The following is a 23,471-nucleotide window of genomic DNA, read 5'->3' on the forward strand; positions in this document are numbered from 1 at the left end:
TCCACACTAGTTATAGTATATCCACCCAACCCAACAGTATATCCACCCAACAGATCCACACTAGTTATAGTATATCCACAGATCCACACTAGTTATAGTATATCCACACACCCAACAGATCCACACTAGTTATAGTTATAGTATATCCACCCAACAGATCCACACACTAGTTATAGTATATCCACCCAACAGATCCACACTAGTTATAGTATATCCACCCAACAGATCCACACTAGTTATAGTATATCCACCCAACAGATCCACACTAGTTATAGTATATCCACCCAACAGATCCACACTAGTTATAGTATATCCACCCAACAGATCCACACTAGTATCCACCCAACAGATCCACACCCACCCAACAGATTATAGTATATCCACCCAACAGATCCACACTAGTTATAGTATATCCACCCAACAGATCCACACTAGTTATAGTATATCCACACTAGTTATAGTATATCCACCCAACAGATCCACACTAGTTATAGTATATCCACCCAACAGATCCACACTAGTTATAGTATATCCACCCCCAACAGATCCACACTAGTTATAGTATATCCACCCAACAGATCCACACTAGTTATAGTATATCCACCCAACAGATCCACACTAGTTATAGTATATCCACCCAACAGATCCACACTAGTTATAGTATATCCACCCAACAGATCCACACTAGTTATAGTATATCCACCCAACAGATCCACACTAGTTATAGTATATCCACCCAACAGATCCACACTAGTTATAGTATATCCACCCAACAGATCCACACTAGTTATAGTATATCCACCCAACAGATCCACACTAGTTATAGTATATCCACCCAACAGATCCACACTAGTTATAGTATATCCACCCAACAGATCCACACTAGTTATAGTATATCCACCCAACAGATTCACACTAGTTATAGTATATCCACCCAACAGATCCACACTAGTTATAGTATATCCACCCAACAGATCCACACTAGTTATAGTATATCCACCCAACAGATCCACACTAGTTATAGTATATCCACCCAACAGATCCACACTAGTTATAGTATATCCACCCAACAGATCCACACTAGTTATAGTATATCCACCCAACATCCACACTAGTTATAGTATATCCACCCAACAGATCCACACTAGTTATAGTATATCCACCCAACAGATCCACACTAGTTATAGTATATCCACCCAACAGATCCACACTAGTTATAGTATATCCACCCAACAGATCCACACTAGTTATAGTATATCCACCCAACAGATCCACACTAGTTATAGTATATCCACCCAACAGATTCACACTAGTTATAGTATATCCACCCAACAGATTCACACTAGTTATAGTATATCCACCCAACAGATCCACACTAGTTATAGTATATCCACCCAACAGATCCACACTAGTTATAGTATATCCACCCAACAGATCCACACTAGTTATAGTATATCCACCCAACAGATCCACACTAGTTATAGTATATCCACCCAACAGATCCACACTAGTTATAGTATATCCACCCAACAGATCCACACTAGTTATAGTATATCCACCCAACAGATCCACACTAGTTATAGTATATCCACCCAACAGATCCACACTAGTTATAGTATATCCACCCAACAGATCCACACTAGTTATAGTATATCCACCCAACAGATCCACACTAGTTATAGTATATCCACCCAACAGATCCACACTAGTTATAGTATATCCACCCAACAGATCCACACTAGTTATAGTATATCCACCCAACAGATCCACACTAGTTATAGTATATCCACCCAACAGATCCACACTAGTTATAGTATATCCACCCAACAGATCCACACTAGTTATAGTATATCCACCCAACAGATCCACACTAGTTATAGTATATTCACCCAACAGATCCACACTAGTTGTTAGATTGTATTCTATCTGGAGCCTGGATGTGTGACTGACTACTACAGATTGCTCTTTGTATAATATATTTCCAGATGCATTCACCAGTCCAGATACACCATTGAGATTATAGTGAGACGCGGTGGGCCAAGTAGCTGTTAATGTTTTCCTTGGAGTCCTTTGCCACTTTTCCATTTGTGAAAGAAGGAAAGACTGATGTGTTACATGTTGTCACACCTTGCTGCATTGTGCAATATGGATGAGAACCCTTTTCACACCTCCCAACTTGCTGATACAATTTTCACCACTACGCATCATTTATTCATGAAGAAATCATTATCATGGGCTCATTGAACGGTGAGGAAGTATGATATGTCCACTGCCTGTTGCTGCTCTCAGAATGTTCTTCAGATTCCAAAAAGTTGTTATAATCAAGATTCTCAAGACACAATGTTGACTTCCCATGTTTTATACTACAGGGACGATTTGTGATGTTTCTACTCCATTGTCATCCAGTGTTGTTTCCATATAATTAGTATCAGTAGAACGGGCATCCCCAATAAATTCAACAATGCCATAATGGGAGGACTGTCGGCCGTTTTCAATCTCCTTATAGGAGTAAAGCAGGAATTCTAATTATATGGTTGTTTTCTCTCTCTCTCTCCACACTAACAGAATATGACAGACACCTAGCTCACAGCAAAGGTATGGCGACAGCTTACCTGGACCCCAACCTCAACCACGCCCTGGCTGGGGGGGCCAAGTCACGCCTCAGTGCGGGCACGGCCACGGAGCGGGCTCCCGGGGCCCCTGACAGGGTCCTGAAGGTCTTCCATCACTTCGAGAGCAATAGCGAGCATAGCACATGGGCCAGCAACATCCGCCATGGGGACGCCACCGATGTCAGGGTAAGACAGAGGGCTAATGTATGGCAACAGGGGTCTCACACACACACACATACTAGTGTTGCACGGTATACCAAAACTTTGGAACTTTTTCTTCCAGGTGCAAGCGACTTTTCTCTCTGCGTGGCGCACTCGACCTTTCTCTTCCAGGTGCAAGCGACCTTTCTCTCTGCGTGGTGCAAGCGACCTTTCTCTTCTAGGTGCAAGTGACCTTTCTCTCTGCGTGGTGCAAGCAACCTTTGTCTCTGCCTTGTGCAAGCGACCTTTCTCTCTGTGGTGCAAGCAACCTTTCTCTCTGCGTGGTGCAAGCGACCTTTCTCTCTGCGGTGCAAGCGACCTTTCTCTCTGTGGTGCAAGCGACCTTTCTCTCTGCGTGGTGCAAGCGACCTTTCTCTCTGCGTGGTGCAAGCGACCTTTCTCTCTGCGTGGTGCAAGCGACCATTCTCTCTGCGTGGTGCAAGCGACCATTCTCTCTGCGTGGTGCAAGCGACCTTTCTCTCTGCGTGGTGCAAGCGACCTTTCTCTCTGCGTGGTGCAAGCGACCTTTCTCTCTGCGTGGTGCAAGCGACCTTTCTCTCTGCGTGGTGCAAGCGACCATTCTCTCTGCGTGGTGCAAGCGACCTTTCTCTCTGCGTGGTGCAAGCGACCTTTCTCTCTGCGTGGTGCAAGCGACCTTTCTTTCTGCGTGGTGCAAGCGACCATTCTCTCTGCGTGGTGCAAGCGACCTTTCTCTCTGCGTGGTGCAAGCGACCATTCTCTCTGCGTGGTGCAAGCGACCTTTCTCTCTGCGTGGTGCAAGCGACCTTTCTCTCTGCGTGGTGCAAGCGACCTTTCTCTCTGCGTGGTGCAAGCGACCTTTCTCTCTGTGGTGCAAGCGACCTTTCTCTCTGCGTGGTGCAAGCGACCTTTCTCTCTGCATTGTGTTTTAGGAAAAGCATGTTACATCTAAAGGCCGTTGTAGATAGATGCATCGTTAAATCACTCGTAAGCCTTGATAATATTACCCATAAGCACTCCGTTATGAAGCGCTGGATGTCATGCTTTTCAATGGGGATGTCCACAAAGTAGTGGAATCACAACACCCCCTTGCTGTTCAAGGCTCTGTTGCAAGATGAACGCCGCATACGTCTCCAGTCCAGACAGAGTCCGTCAAAGAACAGTTTTAGCAAATCACAGAAGAAGATAAAACTATGTGAGTTTCAGGTTGGCTTTATTGGATAGCTACCAAATTGTAAACAATGACCCCTTTCTATAATGTGTCATTATTAAAAGTACCCTTTAAATAGTCATGTTAAATAATACACATTGGCTGTTTAGCCAATTATATTATGAATGTTGCCTCCCATTTAAGTTTATTGTGATGGTAGTGACTTTTCATTTTGGTGATAATTATTGGGTGGAGGTCGCTAGCTACAGTGGAATCTTCAACCTATATATTTCTCCTGCCTTGAATGAAAAGGTCATATTTATTTTTATTTTATTTAACCTTTATTTAGCTAGGCAAGTCAGTGTAGAAAGATATTTTGCAATCTCCAAAATAAATCCTATCTCTGATGAGAGTAGGCTCTCCTCCATCTTGTCTTGCGTTGTGAAACCCTATCCTATGTTCTCCGTCCAGTAGCGGAATGAGATTACATGAAGTTGAAGTACGGCGTAATGAAATAGATCACGATGTAAACGGGGCATAAAGGCTTCTGCATGCTTCGGTTCGGCTAGGCAAACCGAACGAGTGTGCTCTAGAAAAACGCGGCATTAGTACTATTTGTCCATCTTGAGACTAGAGGTCGACCGATTACTACTAGTTTACTACTACCGATTACTACTAGTTTATCTAGCGTGTCATGCGTTGCATATAATCGATGCGGTGCGTATCGTTGCTCCAATGTGTACCTAACCATAAACATCAATGCCTTTCTTAAAACCAATACACAGAAGTATATATTTTTAAACCTGCATATGTAGCTAAAAGAAAGGTTAACAGGCAATATTAACCAGGTGTAATTGTGTCACTTCTCTTGCGCTCATTGCACGCAGAGTCAGGGTATATGCAAGTTTGGGCCTCCTAATTTGCCAGAATTTTACGTAATTATGACATAACATTGAAGGTTGTGCAATGTAACAGGAATATTTAGACTTATGGATGCCACCCGTTAGATAAAATACGGAACGGTTCCGTATTTCACTGAAAGAATAAACGTCTTGTTTTCGAGATTATAGTTTCCGGATTCGACCATATTAATGACCTAAGGCTCGTATTTCTGTGTGTTATTATGTTATAATTAAGTCTATGATTTGATAGAGCAGTCTGACTGAGCGATGGTAGGCAGCAGCAGGCTCATAAGCATTCATTCAAACAGCACTTTAGTGCGTTTTGCCAGCAGCTCTTCGTAGTGCGTCAAGCATTGCGCTGTTTATGACTTCAAGCCTATCAACTCCCGAGATTAGGCTCGTGTAACCAATGTGAAATGGCTAGCTAGTTAGCGGGGTGCGTGCTAATAGCATTTCAAACGTCACTGCCGTTACCGTCAATATTACTCGCCAACATGCAATCATTGGACAATAAACTAGACAAGGTAAGATCACGAATATCCTACCAACGGGACATCAAAAACGGTAATATCCTATGCTTCACGGAATCGTGGCTGAATGACGACATGGATATTCATGGACATACCCCAACCAGAAGCCATGGATTACAGGCAACATTCACACTGACCTAAAGGGTAGAGCTATCGCTTTCAAGGTGCGGGACTCTAACCCGGAAGCTTACAAGAAATCCCGCTATGCCCTGCGACGAACCATCAAACAGGCAAAGCGTCAATACAGGGCTAAGATTGAATCATACTACACTGGCTCCGACGCCTGTCGGATGTGGCAGAGCTTGCAAACTATTACAGACTACAAAGGGAAGCACAGCCGCGAGCTGCCCAGATGAGCTAAATCACTTCTATGCTCGCTTCGAGGCAAGCAACACTGAGGCATGCATGAGAGCATCAACTGTTCCGGACGAAACAGGTCAACATACACAAAGCTGAGGGCCAGACGGATTACCTGGACGTGTGCTCCGGGCATGTGCTGACCAACTGGCAGGTGTCTTCACTGATATTTTCAACATGTCCCTGATTGAGTCTGTAATACCAACATGCTTCAAGCAGACCACCATAGTCCCTGTGCCCAAGAACACAAAGGCAACCTGCCTAAATGACTACAGACCCGTAGCACTCACGTCCGTAGCCATGAAGTGCTTTGAAAGGCTGGTAATGGCTCACATCAACACCATTATCCCAGAAACCCTAGACCCACTCCAATTTGCATACCGCCCAAACAGATCCACAGATGATGCAATCTCTATTGCACTCCACACTGCCCTTTCCCACCTGGACAAAAGGAACACCTATGTGAGAATGCTGTTCATTGACTACAGCTCAGCGTTCAACACCATGATATCCTCAAAGCTCATCACCAAGCTAAGGATCCTGGGACTAAACACCTCCCTCTGCAACTGGATCCTGGACTTCCTGACACGCCGCCCCCAGGTAGTGCGGGTAGGTAGCAGCACATCTGCCACGCTGATCCTCAACACTGGAGCTCCCCAGGGGTGCGTGCTCAGTCCCCTCCTCTGTACTCCCTGTTCACCCACGACTGCATGGCCAGGCACGACTCCAACACCATCATTAAGTTTGCTGACGACACAACAGTGGTAGGCCTGATCACCGACAACGACGAGACAGCCTATAGGAAGGAGGTCAGAGACCTGGCCGGGTGGTGCCAGAATAACAACCTATCCCTCAACGTAACCAAGACTAAGGAGATGATTGTGGACTACAGGAAAAGGAGCACCGAGCAAGTCCCCATTCTCATCGATGGGCCTGTAGTGGAGCAGGTTGAGAGTTTCACATTCCTTGGTGTCCACATCAACAACAAACTAGATTGGTCCAAACACACCAAGACAGTCGTGAAGAGGGCACGACAAATCCTCAAAAGGTTCTACAGCTGCAACATCGAGAGCATCCTGACCAGTTACATCACTGCCTGGTACGGCAATTGCTCAGCCTCCGACCGCAAGGCACTTCAGAGGGTAGTGCGTACGGCCCAGTACATTACTGGACCTCTACACCAGGCGGTGTCAGAGGAAGGCCCTAAAAATTGTCAAAGACCCCAGCCACTCCAGTCATAGACTGTTCTCTCTACTACCGCATGGCAAGTAGTACCGGAGTGCCAAGTCTAGGACAAAAGGCTTCTCAACAGTTTTTACCCCCAAGCCATAAGACTCCTGAACAAGTAACCAAATGGCTACCCGGACTATTTGCATTGTGTGCCCTCCCCAACCCCTCTTTTACGCTGCTGCTGCTCTCTGTTTATCTTATATGCATAGTCACTTTAACTATACATTCATATACATACTACCTAAATTGGCCCGAACAACCAGTGCTCCCGCACGTTAGCTAACCGGGCTATCTGCATTGTGTCGCATTGTGTCGCTCTTTTTACGCTTCTGCTACTCTCTGTTCATCATATGTGCATAGTCACTTTAACGATACCTACATGTACATACTACCTCAATAAGCCTGACTAACAGGTATCTGAATATAGCCTTGCTACTCTTTTTTCAAATGTCTTTTTACTGTTGTTTTATTTCTTTACTTACCTACACATAAACACATACTTTTTTTCTCTCGCACCATTGGTTAGAGCCTGTAAGTAAGCATTTCACTGTAAGGTTTAAACCTGTTGTATTCGGCGCACGTGACAAATAAACTTTGATTTGATTTGGATCAAGTGACATTCTGTGACTTTGGCTAATAAGCCTTCTCTTTTTTTGTGGTATCATTTTGGTATTGAGTATTGGGATACTAAATCTGGTATCAGTAACATAGTCAAAAATGATGGTATTGTGACACACACACACACACACACACACACACACACAGTTGAAGTAGACGTTGACACTAATCACAGGTCTGGGAACAGATTGTCTCACACCCAATCCTAACCTTAACCATTAGAGGGGTGGAACAGCATCTGACCCTGCATCAGAGCTAGAGCCAATCAGTGTACAGATGTTTTTTTTTAAAATACCTGTCATACAGTCATGAAGAGCTGATAGAGACTGGCTGTGTATTCCTGAATCTCCTACAAACACACAGACTGATCGACTGTCACTCTGTTTCTCTGCTGCGCTGAAGGAGCATGAGTAATTGACTGGATGCAGTCTTTTGGCTGTTAGAGCCCAGTGTATAGCTGCTGCTGTACAGACTGGTGTTGCACGTCAGAGCAGTGATTCAGCAGTGTAGTTGTTGCTTTATCAATTGCTATATGTTACTGAAAGTTCAGAGCACAATTCCTCATTGTTTTTGAAATTGGAATACCGTAGTGTGCTTGTTCTGTGGTTACCCTTCAACTGTCTAACTACACTCCAACTCCCTTCACTGAGAGAGAGGTCTGTGTGGCTCCGTCAGATTGCGGATTCTCTTTTAAAGCTGCAATATGTGACTTTTTGGGCCCTTGACGAAAATCATATAGAAATGTGAGTTATAGATCTGTCAATCTTATTGAAAACAAGTCTAAGAAGCGGTATATATATGTTCTATGTGCGCTATTCTATGCTTCTCGTTCTTAAGTTTTGTTTTAGCGTCTTACTCAAACAGCTGAAAATACTATATTTTTGGTTATTAAAAAGAGATTTCACAGTGGTTTAGATGGTACCATGATTCTCTACACTATACATTGCTTATTTTGTCACATAAACTAAAATTAGGCGAACTATCAGAATGTTTTAAACCAGGAAATGGCAGAATGATTTCCGCATATTGCACCTTTTACTGATGTTGCTGTGCCTTAGCTCTGTGATCTTCAGCGGCAGTTAGCCTAGGTCTCACATAAGCCGCACCTGAAGCCTCAAAGTTGGCTAATTACAGAAAACCCTTCACAAAGGACACATTTAAAGGCATGTGTGAATTATTGGAATAGCATTGTTTCTCCTCAGGTAGATGAACTGAGAGAGGCTATCAAGCAACTAGCTTGGTCTCTGGTCATTGTCATGCATCCCATAAGGGTTGGCAAAACAGCACAAACTGATCTGAGACCAGGCTAAGCAAACACCGGTCTGCAGAAAGACATTTTGCTACATTATCCCTGCCCTCACTGACACTGACACTCAGTTATAGTGGTGTGAAGCTGTGAATTGATTCCTGGCACACAACATCCTGACTCCTAGATCTCCTATTTTCTGGAGAAAGGAAACCATTAAGACATGGTACATGGGTTGCATCCCAAATGGCACCCTATTCCCTATACAGTGCACTACTTTTGACCAGAGCCCTATGCGTGGTCTCAGTGCAGTCAGCAGATGCCTGTATTGATTTGTAGGGCTGGATGAGGTACGTTGTGTTTTGGATCCACATCCGCTTCCTGGTTCCATCCCAGAATAAACATCATGTTCCTATCCCCGGAGGTGCTCCCCAAGGACCCCTCATCCCATCACACACACATATCCTGTTCATACTGCATCAATAGCACTCTGCCTGCCCGGATATAGTGCACTGCTATGGTCAAAAGTAGTGTACTATATAGGGATTCCAGATATCCATATCGGACAAATATTCTCATTAATAACACCATAAAATTACATGTAATTGAATCTACCTAGTGCCTGGTAGTCATTCTGTAAATCCGTTACATTTTCGTATGGGATATATTAATTTGTGAATGTCCATCACCCATTTCGTATGATATATTACGAATTACAATTTGTATTATATGTTACGAATTTGCTAAATGTACAAAATGTTACAAATCTGCAAACCGTACGATGTTACGAATTCTAGCTAGGTGGCTAACGTTAGCTAGGGGTTAGGGTTAAGTTTAGGAGTTAGGTTAAGATTAGTTTAGGGGTTTAGGAGTTAGGTTAAGATTAGGGGTAGAGGAATGGTTAGCTAAAATGGTTAAGGTTAAGGTTAGCTAACATGCTAAGTAGACGCAAAGTAGCTCAAAGATAGAAAGTAGTTGAAAAGTTTCTAATTGGCTAAAATGCTAAAGTTGTCCTTGATGAGATTTGAACTCGCAACCTTTGGGTTGCTAGACGTTTGCATTATACGCCCACCCATCCAACCACCCTCCTTTCATTTTTTGCTTTAAGTGGCCTGTCTTATGTAACCATACCAAATCTAACATACGACACTGAATGGAGTGTTTTGGATTTACGTACATAATAATATGAAATGATCTGAGACCAGGTGTACTGTACGCAATGTTTACCTTGATAAGAGGTTCATGGTTTGTTTGCATTTGAATGGGCTAATTTGCATGTGAATTGTGCTTTTCTATTTCCATTGCAAACACATGGAAATTCTGTGGTTGTCAAGAATCCAAATGACTATATGCCAGTGAGATTTGACATGTTCTTTTTGGATCTTAAAAATTAAAAAAGGGTAGTAAAATTAGCTTGTTTGTTTGAGATAATCTGTCATATCATCATAGGGCTGTCATCATCTTTAGCCTAATGTGGTGTGATGGGAAATGTGTCATGCTCTGTTTGGATTGCTCTCCCTAGCTGTTCATGTAAGCATTCTGATTCTGTCTCTATAATCCGTTAGTGTCCTCTTCTTCTTTGTCTTCGTCTTTTCGTTGCCGTCGTCATCTGTTTCCTCCTAAGTGCCAAGGGGAACTCTGCTCTAAGTTATTATACAGGACAGATGTTGGTCATATTTATTAGGGCATGCAATGGTTTTAAAACGTTTTGCAACGGAAAAAGTCGAGGTAGCCTCTCCCTGTGCCAGCTGGTTTTCTGTTGTTTGGTTCCTAATGAATAGGACCATGCTTTTCAGGGTTGGCTCTCAAGCTCTAGGTCAAACCTGTCAGCACACTTAAAAGCATCACTATGTTTCAGCGACTACCATTCCAAGTGACTTTTCCCCAAGGTCTGCTGGGAGTATACATGTGCTGTGCTTTTAGATAGTATCTAAACAGCCATTCAGATGGCATGTGACATTTTAAAGGGTTCGGGTTAAGGCTATGTAATATTGTGCATTTTGCTTCTCATAAAGGCAGACATGGTGTCCTACCATTGCCTTGTCTGTCATATGGTGGAACCAGACCTAGTCACTGCATGCTTTTAATCACCCTGTATATCTCATGCTTCCCCAGCTTTATGTTACAAGTGGGAGATGAATATGACTTTTGACTGATGCTATCTTGAAGTTGTAGCCTTGCATTTTGGTATTTCAGTAGCCCAAGATGAATGGCTCCATTTCTCCTGTCTCCATTCTGGGTTCTGGTGGTATTTCTCCCATTTCTTCTGTCTCCATTCTGGGTTCTGTTGGTATTTCTCCCATTTCTTCTGTCTCCATTCTGGGTTCTGGTGGTATTTCTCCCATTTCTTCTGTCTCCATTCTGGGTTCTGGTGGTATTTCTCCCATTTCTCCTGTCTCCATTCTGGGTTCTGGTGGTATTTATCCCACCTCATTGAAGTTGAGTACACTTGTATTCCGTCAGTTCCGCCGCCTGGCCTACAAAACAATGTCAAATTAATCACCAGCAGAACTGCAGCTATATGGTTCTGTTTGTGTCACTTGGAGTAGACATTTTCCCGCTACTTGAAAATGGACTTGAAATGGCAATTATTAATTTGTATGCAAATTGTTTTTCTTTCAAATTGGGCAGACACATTTTTCCCATTACTCAGATGCTCTCTCTCTACGATCCTCCTGGGAACTCTGCATCCAGTATTGGATTATAAAACAGAGATTATGTTGAGATATAATAATGGATGGACAGAGAGGGCTCTACCTTTTCTTGGGCCCACTCACTTCAGCCTCTCTTGCCAGACAAAACTTTTAGATTATGGCTCGTGAGATTACACACTTCTGTCTGTGTTGAGCCATTATATTCTTCTTCTGCTCATCCTATAGCTGTGCCTAGGGGAAACCTCACTCCGGAGCCCCAGCCACCATCTCAAGAAGCTAACCAACGCCCATATTTAATCATTTTAATGGGTAGAGGATTTGCGTGCTCTTTAGCAAACCGAGATAAGAGACTGGCTTTAGCTTAGCCGCCCTTAGCTGGCTGAGTAATCTTCTGTTACAGCAGGTTAACATGATCATATTGCATTTCTTTATCACTACTCACCATTGGCATATTGAGGAGGGTCTATCTCATCTGTGCAGGAAGATTTTCCTTCATTGTTAGAGAAAATAACTAGGTACCGACATCAATTCACATGAAGACATTGTTACTTCAGTAGCTACAGACCTACAAACCTAAAGTAAAGGTGCTGTACGGTTGCATAGAATATATTCTCTAAGTTCTCTCCTGGTTCCTAGTGCATTGTTACTGGAACTTCCATGCAGGGGGCGGCAGGGTAGCCTAGTGGTTAGAGCGTCGTCCTTGCCGTGGACAGTCTCAAATAAACGTTTGCCATTACACAAGCAGAAAGTCAGGGCTGCATAGCAAGCAGAAAGTCAAGGCTGCATAGAGACCTCCCTAAGTTGGAAACTACATTACCAAACAACGCTGGCCGACAGGCTTTGAATTCCCAGTCCCAATAGCCCAGTTCCTATGCTTCTCTGGCCTCTCCTCTCTTCCTCCTCTCCTCCTTCTCCTCTCCTTGGGCAGTGATCAGGCTCTGTTATCCTCCACAGTGTTGCCACTTGGCCATCAGGCCGTAACTGGGGCACATTATTGGACCTACTCTGGGGGATCCAGCCATCCAGCCTCTCTCTCTTCCCTCATAAATACAATCATCTTAAATATGCAATGGCTCTTAAGTGTTTGGGCTGGAATGTCACATCGGATCGGCAGTGTGATAGTATGCACACATACGGCCGTGGATGACACAAGCACAGCCATGCGAGGCCGGAATATCTCCATGCCAGCCAGCCATAGACTTAACATGGAGCCCTAGTGTTGTGGGCACTAACGACATAATATAACAGACGTGAGTGGTCCGTCTGGCCGGTCATAGACTACAGTCATAAGCTAGTCTATTGGCACTCTAGTTGCCGCTTCATGGCTGACAGACGTGAATGGTCCATCTGGTCTGGTGAGGTCTGGGGGTTTGATGTTAAACCGAACAGACAGTGAGAGGATGTCGCAGAGAGAGATATGGTATGCCTGGTATGGCAACTGCTCGGCATCTGACCGTAAGGCGCTACAGAGGGTAGTGCGAACAGCCCAGTACATCCAGGACCTATATACTAGGCGGTGTCAAAGGAAAGCCCATAAAATGTTCAGAGACTCCAGTCACCCAAGTTATAGACTGTTTTCTCTGCTACCGCACGGCAAGCGGTACCGGAACGCCAAGTCTCGGACCAAAAGGCTCCTCAACAGTTTCTAACCCCAAGCCATAAGACTGCTGAACAATTTACATTGACCCCCCCTCCCTTTTGTACACTATGGATAGTCACTTCACTCCCACCTACATTTACAAATTACCTCAACTAACCTGTACCCCCGCACACTGACTCGGTTCCGGTGCCCCCTGTGTATAGCATCGTTATTCTTCTTATGTCACTTTTTATTATGACTTTTTATTTTAGCCTACTTGGTAAATATTTTCTTAACTCTTCTTGAACTGCACTGTTGGTTAAGGGCTTGTAAGTAAGCATTTCACAGTAAGGTCTACACTTGTTGTATTCGGCGCGTGTGACAAATAAAGTTTGATTTGAAGTCCTGAATGAGTGACTGAGTGACTGAGTGGCCATTTGTGACTGAGTGACCATTTGAGTGTTGGATTGTTCCGCAGGAGCTGGTCAGATTGGGGGATAAGGGTATGGGTTGGTGCCCTCCTTGGCCATTCAGCCAACGCTAATATATATATATATATGTTCTACTTATCGCCTCAGACAGGCTACCTGCTGTCAGTAGGCGGAGCGGTGGCTGCCATGGCGATAAGATAGCATCGCATCCTCCTCCTTCTCTTCACCTCTCAGTAGGAGTCTATATCTGGGCTCCACTTTCTGTTTACCGTGTGTTGTTGTCTGTCTCCAGTAAAAACTCTAGTCAGTTTCTTTACCAATTTTTTGCATTGTGTGGACCTTCTACGTTCAACATCTTTGCCTTCACATAACTTCTGTATGACCTTGAACTTTCCTACTGTGGCTTGTCACTGGTCACTTAACTCTCCTGTGTTCCACCGCTACAGGGGATCATCCAGAAGATTTTGGACATCCACAAGGTGAAATGCGTGGCGTGCTTCAGCCTGCGGCTCAGCCACTCCCAATCCGGCCAGGTCCACTGGCTCCACCCTGATATGGGCGTGTCCCACGTGAGGGAGAAATACGAGCAGAACCGCTCCCAGGAGGAGTGGAGGTGAGCAGACTGTGTGTGTGTGTGTGCTCGTCCGTGTGCACTTAAGTGTATGAGTGCACCAATGCGTTTGCCCTGTGTGCGTGTATCTGTCTGTTTAGATTATGTCTCTCTCTTGATGTGTGTATTTGTCTGACTGTCTCTGTCTGCCCCTGTGTGTATTGAAGACAATGACAAAACGTCAGTCGGTGTCTCTCCGACAAGAGGGTGGAATCTACAGATTCACAGACCCACCTTTTTTGTGTGTGTGTGTGTGTGTGTGTGTGTGTGTGTGTGTGTGTGTGTGTGTGTGTGTGTGTGTGTGTGTGTGTGTGTGTGTGTGTGTGTGTGTGTGTGTGTGTGTGTGTGTGTGTGTGTGTGTGTGTGTGTGTGTGTTTCAATGCCTCAACTGTCAATGACTCGGTAGTAGGTCATTGCTATTAAAAGTTGTTATGCCAGATGAGTCACATCCTTAGCTTCTAGCGTTAGGTATCGCACTGATGGCATTAAATGCCTTTATTCTGCATCAGACAGTTCTGTGATAGTCTACAACCTTTCTTTAGGCACACTTAGACTCTGTGAATGTCCCTGAGAGCAGAGGCAAGACACATTGCCCCATAAGTTAACACTTCATCGCTGTGTCTTATTTTGTAAGGAAGAAGTCAGTCGAGGATCTGATACTATGAATGTTTGATGAACACACTATAGAGATTGGCCAATAGAGTTCCTTAGCCATTCATTATCCTAGCCTAACATGTTCGTGTGACCTAGATGTTACCGTCACATAAAATATGTTCTGAACACAGAATTGGACACTAAAGAGCCTCAAGGGCTTGTCTGTAGTACGCTGTTTTCCCTTTAGAAAACATTTCATTGAACATTATAAACATCTTAAGTTTCCATCCTCATTTGGATCATAATTTGAGGCATTTTAATGTCTAAGTTACTGTCAAATGTTGCTCTGTGAATCTCAGTAGTTCAATTCTAAGTGGAAGACTAAGGTCTTTTCTGGCCTGGAGTCTTTGAGCCTGGAGTCTGTGTGCTACCCAAATGGCACCCTATTCCCTACATAGTGCACTACTTTTGATCACAGCCTATATAGGGAATAGGGTGCCAGTTGGGACAGCCTGGCTTTGCACTGTTCTCGTCGTCTCTCTCTACATAGGACTTAAATCTGTTCACTAAGGACTGTCTGGCTTTCCTCTCTCATTCTGACTGGAATACTGCTACTGCCTGGGATACACTGTTGTGTTCTGTCGTGATGTGATTTCACATCTCATAGACCTGTGCAGCCATGGTCAAAAGTTTTGAAAATGACACAAATATTAATTTTCACAAAGTCTGCTGCCTCAGTTTGTATGATGGCAATTTGCGTATACTCCAGAATGTTATGAAGAGTGATCAGATGAATTGCAATTAATTGCAAAGTCCCCTTTTGCCATGCAAATGAACTGAATCCCGAAAAAACATTTCCACTGCATTTCAGCCCTGCCACAAAAGGACCAGCTGACATCATGTCAGTGATTCTCTCGTTAACACAGGTGTGAGTGTTGATAAGGCTGGAGATCACTCTGTCATGCTGATTGAGTTCGAATAACAGACTGGAAGCTTCAAAATAGGGTGGTGCTTGGAATCATTGTTCCTCCTCTGTCAATCATGGTTACCTGCAAGGAAACACGTGCCGTCATCATTGCTTTGCACAAAAAGGGCTTCACAGGCAAGGATATTGCTGCCAATAAGATTGCACCTAAGTCAACCGTTTATCGGATCTTCAAGAACTTCAAGGAGAGCGGTTCAATTGTTGTGAAGAAGGCTTCAGGGCGCCCAAGAAAGTCCAGCAAGTGCCAGGACCGTCTACTAAAGTTGATTCAGCTGCAGGATCGGGGCACCACCAGTACAGAGCTTGCTCAGGAATGGCAGCAGGCAGATGTGAGTGCATCTGCACGCACAGTGAGGCAAAGACTTTTGGAGGATGGCCTGATGTCAAGGAAAAACATCAGGGACAGACTGATATTCTGCAAAAGGTACAGGGATTGGACTGCTGAGGACTGGGGTAAAGTCATTTTCTCTGATGAATCCCCTTTCCGATTGTTTGGGGCATCCGGAATAAAGCTTGTCCGGAGAAGACAAGGTGAGCGCTACCATCAGTCCTGTGTCATGCCAACAGTAAAGCATCCTGAGACCATTCATGTGTGGGGTTGCTTCTCAGCCAAGGGAGTGGGCTCACTCACAATTTTTATTACAGCCATGAATAAAGAATGGTACCAACACATCCTCCAAGAGCAACTTCTCCCAACCATCCAGGAACAGTTTGGTGACGAACTATGCCTTTTCCAGCATGATGGAGCACCTTGCCATAAGGCAAAAGTGGTAACTGAGTGGCTCAGGGAACAAAACATTGATATTTTGGGTCCATGGACAGGAAACTCCCCAGACCTTAATCCCATTGAGAACTTGTGGTCAATCCTCAAGAGGCGGGTTGACAAACAAAACCCCACAAATTCTGACAAACTCCAAGCATTGATTATGCAAGAATGGGCTGTCATCAGTCAGGATATGGCCCAGAAGTTAATTGACAGCATGCCAGGGCGGATTGCAGAGGTCTTGAAAAAGAAGGGTCAACACTGCAAATATTGACTCTTTGCATCAACTTCATGTAATTGTCAATATAAGCCTTTGACACTTATGACATGCTTGTAATCATACTTCAGTTTTCCATAGTAACATCTGACAAAAATATCTGAAGACAATGAAGCAGCAAACCTTGTGGATATTAATATTTGTGTCATTCTCAAAACTTTCGGCCACGACTATACACTCTTTAAAGTGTCCTTCAGTCTCTCTCTCTCTCTCTCTCGTGATAGAACTCAGGGTGGGAGAGATTGTTTCAGTATTCTGCAGTTAAGCATACTGACGAGTTCACAGTGTGTGTGTACGCTTCTTCAAATGATCTTGCAGCATAGAAATGGCTCAAGGGTTTGTTGAATGTACTTGGAGTGGAAATCTAAATATCACTCACTCTGCTGCTGGCACTGCAGTGTTCAGGTCCACACACAGCCCAGCACAGAACAGTACCTCTCTCACAACGAACGTGACACACAACCAGAAAGAGTATCAAAACTCAATAAGTCTTCGCTGTTTCATCGTGCCCTTCCCCCCCACGGAGATCTGTTGGCGGATTGAATTGTCTGACTGTCCGACTCACTACAACTGTTTTGCATACGGTATTTCATTTGTTTGAGTGTGATTTATACCGTGCTGATTTGTGGTCAGTTGTAGTCACACAGTCAGACAATTCAATCTGCCAACAGATCTCCATTCACACACAGCCCAGCACAGAACAGTGTCAAACTTCACACACAGCACAGAACAGTGTCAAACTTCACACACAGCCCAGCACAGACAGTATCCAACTTCACATACAGCCCAGCACAGAACAGTGTCCAACTTCACACACAAGACCACATCTGTAGTCCAAACTTAGTCCAACTTCACACACAGCCCAGCACAGAACAGTGTCAAACTAAACACACAGCCCAGCACAGAACAGTGTCCAACTTCACATACAGCCCAGCACAGATCAGTATCCAACTTCACATACAGCCCAGCACAGAACAGTGTCAAACTTCACACACAGCCCAGCCCAGAACAGTGTCAAACTTCACACACAGCCCAGCCCAGAACAGTGTCCAACTTCACACACAGCCCAGCACAGAACAGTGTCCAACTTCACACACAGCCCAGCACAGATCAGTATCCAACTTCACATACAGCCCAGCACAGAACAGTGTCAAACTTCACACACAGCCCAGCCCAGATCAGTGTCAAACTTCACACACAGCCCAGCACAGAACAGTGTCCAACTTCACACACAGCCCAGCACAGAACAGTGTCAAACTTCACACACAGCCCAGCACAGAACAGTGTCCAACTTCACACACAGCCCAGCACAGAACAGTGTCCAACTTCACATACAGACCAGCACAGAACAGTGTCCAACTTCACACACAGCCCAGCACAGAACAGTGTCCATCTTCACACACAGCCCAGCACAGAACAGTGTCCAACTTCACACACAGCACAGAACAGTGTCCAACTTCACACAAAGCCCAGCACAGAACAGTGTCAAACTTTACACACAGCCCAGCACAGAACAGTGTCCAACTTTACACACAGCCCAGCACAGAACAGTGTTGAACTCCACACACAGTCCAGAACAGTGTTCAAATCAAATTTGATTTGTCACATACACATGGTTAGCAGATGTTAATGCGAGTGTAGCGAAATGCTTGTGCTTCTAGTTCCGATGCAGTAATAACCAACGAGTAATCTAGCTAACAATTCCACAACAACTACCTTATACACACAAATGTAAAGGGATGAAGAATATGTACATACAAATATATGAATGAGTGATGGTACAGAACGGCATAGGCAAGATGCAGTAGATGGTATAGAGTACAGTATATACATATTAGATGAGTAATGTAGGGTATGTAAACATAAAAGTGTCATTGTTTAAAGTGGCTAGTGATACATGTATTACGTAAAGATGGCAAGATGCAGTAGATGGTATAGAGTACAGTATATACATATACATATTAGATGAGTAATGTAGGGTATGTAAACATAAAAGTGTCATTGTTTAAAGTGGCTAGTGATACATGTATTACGTAAAGATGGCAAGATGCAGTAGATGGTGTAGAGTACTGTATATACATTTGAGATGAGTAATGTAAACATTATATTAAATGGCATTGTTTAAAGTGGCTAGTGATACATTTTTACATACATTTTTCCATTATTAAAGTGGCTGGAGTTGAGTCAGTATGTTAGCAGCAGCCACTCAGTGTTAGTGGTGGCTGTTTAACAGTCTGATGGCCTTGAGATAGAAGCTGTTTTTCAGTCTCTCGGTCCCTGCTTTGATATACCTGTACTGACCTCGCCTTCTGGATGATAGCGGGGTGAACAGGCAGTGGCTCGGGTGGTTGTTGTCCTTGATGATCTTTATGGCCTTCCTGTGACATCGGGTGGTGTTGGTGTCCTGGAGGGCAGGTAGTTTGCCCCCGGTGATGTGTTGTGCAGACCTCACTACCCTCTGGAGAGCCTTATGGTTGTGGGCGGAGCAGTTGCCATACCAGGCGGTGATACAGCCCGACAGGATGCTCTCGATTGTGCGTCTGTAAAAGTTTGGGAGTGCTTTTGGTGACAAGCCGAATTTCTTCAGCCTTCTTTGTATCTATACTGACGCTTAGCTTGTTTGATTGCCTTACGGAGGGAATAGCTACACTGTTTGTATTCGGTCACCTTGCCCTGGTTAAAAGCAGTGGTTCGCGCTTTCAGTTTCGCGCAAATGCTGCCATCAATCCACGGTTTCTGGTTTGGAAATGTTTTATATAATAGTTGCTGTGGGTACGACATCGCTGATGCACTTGCTAATAAACTCGCTAACCGAATCCGCGTATTCGTCAATGTTGTTGTTTGACGCAGTGCGGAACATATCCCAATCCACATGATTGAAGCAATCTTGAAGCGTGGAATCAGATTGGTCGGACCAGCGTTGAACAGACCTGAGCGCGGGAGCTTCCTGTTTTTATCTCTGTCTATAGGCTGGGAGCAACAAAATGGAGTCGTGGTCAGCTTTTCCAAAAGGAGGGCGGGGGAGGGCCTTATATGCATCGCGGAAGTTAGAATAACAATGATGCAGGGTTTTACCAGCCCTGGTAACACAATCAATATGCTGATAGAATTTAGGGAGTCTTGTTTTCAGATTAGCCTTATTAAAATCCTTAGCTACAATGAATGCAGAGTCAAATAAAGTTTGTTCAGGGCCGTCGATGTGTCTGCTTGGGGGGGATATACACTACTGTGATTATGATCGAAGAGAATTCTCTTGGTAGATAATGCGGTCGGCATTTGATTGTGAGGAATCCTAAGTCAGGTGAACAAAAGGACTTGAGTTCCTGTATGTTGTTATGATCACACCATGTCTCGTTAATCATAAGGCAAACACCCCCAACCCCTCTTCTTACCAGAAAGATGCATGTTTCTGTCGGCGCGATGCGTGAAGAAACCAGCTGGCTGTACCGACTCCGATAGCGTGTCTCGAGTGAGCTATTTTTCCGTGAAGCAAAAGAACGTTACAGTCTCTGATGTCCCTCTGGAATGCTACTCTTGCTCTGATTTCATCAACCTTGTAATCAAGAGACATTGGCGAGTAGTATGCTCGGGAGCGGTGCGCGATATACCCGTCTCCGGAGCCTGACCAGAAGACCGCTTCATCTGCCCCTTTTACGGCGACGTTGTTTTGGTTCGCCGGCTGGGATTCGATCCATTGTCCTGGGTGGTGGGCAAAACAGAGGATCCGCTTTGGGAAAGTCGTATTCCTGGTCATAATGATGGTGAGTTGACGTTGTTCTTATATCCAGTAGTTCCTCCCGACTGTATGTAATAAAACCTAAGATTACCTGGGGTACCAATGTAAGAAATAACACAATACTGCATAGTTTCCTAGGAACGCGAAGCGAGGCGGCCACCTCTGTCGGCACAGTCCAGAACAGTGTTGAACTCCACACACAGTCCAGAACAGTGTTGAACTCCACACACAGTCCAGAACAGGGTTGAACTCCACACACAGTCCAGAACAGTGTTGAACTCCACACACAGTCCAGAACAGTGTTGAACTCCACACACAGTCCAGAACAGGGTTGAACTCCACACACAGTCCAGAACAGTGTTGAACTCCACACACAGTCCAGAACAGTGTTGAACTCCACACACAGTCCAGAACAGTGTTGAACTCCACACACAGCCCAGAACAGAACAGTGTTCCCCTACATACACTACCAGGCCGGGTGTAATAATCTGAATGTTCCTGTTCTAGGAGTGAGGGATGTTAAAACACTGTCTGTCTGTAGTCCATCAGTGACACACACACATTCTTCAAATAGGGAAAAGCAAACCCAGAGGGCTCTGTTTGTGTGTGTCTGTGTGTGTGCCTGCGTGTGTGTGTGTGTGTGTGTGTGTGCCTGCGTATGTATTAGGGCGGAACTATACCAGTTTCATGATACTCGTTAGTATCCTGGCAAGGAAACAAAACACAAAGCAGATTTAACTTCTTTAGGAAAACAGCTCTAATGTAGGAAACAAACATCATTATGTTGTCATCCAGAGTCACATTTATTTATTTTCCAAGCTATAGAACACAATATTTTACATACAGCAGGTTTTTAAAGAGTTTAGTCTGCTTCATGTTTTCAATTTTGCCATAGAAAAAATATTGTTTGTTATTCTGCTGATTTAGTGATTTAGCAGATGCTCCAGCTTATCCAGAGCAACTTACAGGAGCAATTCAAATTTACTGCCTTGCTCAAGGGCACATTGTCAGATTTTTCACCTAGTCGGCTCAATGATTTTAACCAGTGACCTTTCGGTTACTGGTCTAACACTCTTAACCACTAGGCTACCTGCCGTCCGTCCACAGCCCTAGTGTGCATGCGTTTGAAGTTTGTGTGTGCGTGTGCGTGTTTGTGCGTTATCGTCCAGGAAGCTATCAAGGCATGTCAGGTCAATCATGTCATCAGACTTAGCATGTAGTTAACCCAATGCTGATGTCGTTCTTTCTCTTCCTCCAGCTGTGTGAATGACAGGCCTGTTGTGGATGTGAATGACAGGCCTGTTGTGGATGTGAATGACAGGCCTGTTGTGGAGTTGTCTGAAGGTGTTGTCATGCTGAAGTAATAGGGGTTTTCTGTTAACGCGTGTGTGTGTGTGTGTGTGTGTGTGTGTGTGTGTGTGTGTGTGTGTGTGTGTGTGTGTGTGTGTGTGTGTGTGTGTGTGTGTGTGTGTGTGTGTGTGGTCACATTGATAATTGCCTCTCAGGGGAAGGGGAGTAGAGCGGATCTCATAAATTGACCTACTGAAGTCCCTAATGTAATTTGTCAATGTCCCAGATGACCACTATAAGCAGCTGAGGAGAACATTCTGTCAATACAATAAGGTGCGCATGAAGCCTGTCAGTGCTGCTTTGATTCAATCAGTTTAGTTCCACTACCTCATCACCAGCCTCCATCTAATAAGGGTTGTGTCCCAAATGGCACCCTATTCCCTACACAGTGCACTACTTTTGACCAGGGCCTATAGGAATAGGTTGCAATTTGGGAGCAGACCCTGGCTTGAGCTGCAAGGACAAGACCCATGGATACAGACAGAATGAAGGCCTGGAACAATCTCAACCTATTAGGACATGTAACCTGGAGAAGGGCCTGGGTCTTGTTCAGTTGGCACAAAACAATTTGGAACAGGAGAGGTACAACCTGAACTTAGCCAAGAATGCTGATTTTCTGTTGCAAAATGTTTTACTACAATGTGACCTACTGAACTCAGATGAGATTTTTGACCTTTTTCCGGGTTCCATCCATAGTGACCTTTATATAACAAGATGACGTTGTGTTTATGCAACAGCTCAGATTGAATGGGCTGCTAACTGATTATTACAAGGCTTATATATTGATATTTTTCCTCTGTTTCAGCCATTTGATTGAACTTTTCATTTACCTCCCCCTCTGTCCTGAGCCTGGCTGTTAATACTCCTCATATAAGTGTGAGTGTGTGTATGGCAGGTGGCCTAGTGGTTAGAGAGGCGAGCCATCATTAGTTCTGTCAGGGATATGTCTGTTCTGATAGAACAAGGTGACGGTCGTCTAGCGGATGATTTAAAGACGCTAAGTGACTCTCCCGGCTCACTGGCGCTGGGGTGATTGGCAGGTGGTGGTGGCAGTGGGTGACGGGGGAACCATCCGAGAGAGAGAGAGAGAAAGAGCGAGAGAGGCAGAGGGAAGAATTATGGTGTGGCACTGTGCCAGGCAGGTCTGGGATCAGTTGGAAGGGGGGAGAGTTATGGTGTGGCACAGTGCCAGGCAGGTCTGGGATCAGTTGGAAGGGAGAAGAGTTATGGTGTGGCACTGTGCCAGGCAGGTCTGGGATCAGTTGGAAGGGGGAAGAGTTATGGTGTGGCACAGTGCCTGGCAGGTCTGGGATCATGCAGAGTTGTTATATCAAAGCCGGGCTGAACACAGCAGAGAGGAGCTCATAGCTTTGATCAGGCCATCTCATAGGAAGGAGACTCAAGAAAACAGAGAGAGAGAGATGTCATTAGGATGCCTGCTCTTGTCTGTAATGCTCAGTTAAAGCAACTAGTGGAGTCTTCTTCTATTCTCTTTGCATTCTGTTGATTTTCCTTTCATCATGCTGTCTGTCTGCCCTTGAGTAGCTGCACTGTAGGTCTTTCATCTTCTAGGGGCGTTTCAGATCACACACACTAGGCTTGGGCAGTATACCGTATATACTATATACCGGTGTATTCGGAAATAGCCACGGGATGGTTTTTCAGTA

At 44.6% G+C, this 23,471-nt stretch overlaps 1 protein-coding gene across 1 annotated transcript in view; it reads left to right on the top strand.

The window, feature by feature from the left end:
* The window catches only part of LOC139395902 (focal adhesion kinase 1-like), a gene marked incomplete at its 3' end in the record, with an annotated part of 83,963 nt that overhangs the window by 45,280 nt on the left and 15,212 nt on the right, over positions 1-23,471 (top strand). The window contains exons 3-4 of the mRNA XM_071143213.1: positions 2,566-2,798; positions 13,936-14,102. Coding sequence (XP_070999314.1) covers positions 2,566-2,798; positions 13,936-14,102 — 400 coding nt within the window. The remainder of the gene's footprint in view (positions 1-2,565; positions 2,799-13,935; positions 14,103-23,471) is intronic.

This window comes from Oncorhynchus clarkii, unplaced genomic scaffold, assembly GCF_045791955.1.
Source record: "Oncorhynchus clarkii lewisi isolate Uvic-CL-2024 unplaced genomic scaffold, UVic_Ocla_1.0 unplaced_contig_2823_pilon_pilon, whole genome shotgun sequence".
NCBI classification, from domain to species: Eukaryota; Metazoa; Chordata; class Actinopteri; order Salmoniformes; family Salmonidae; genus Oncorhynchus; species Oncorhynchus clarkii.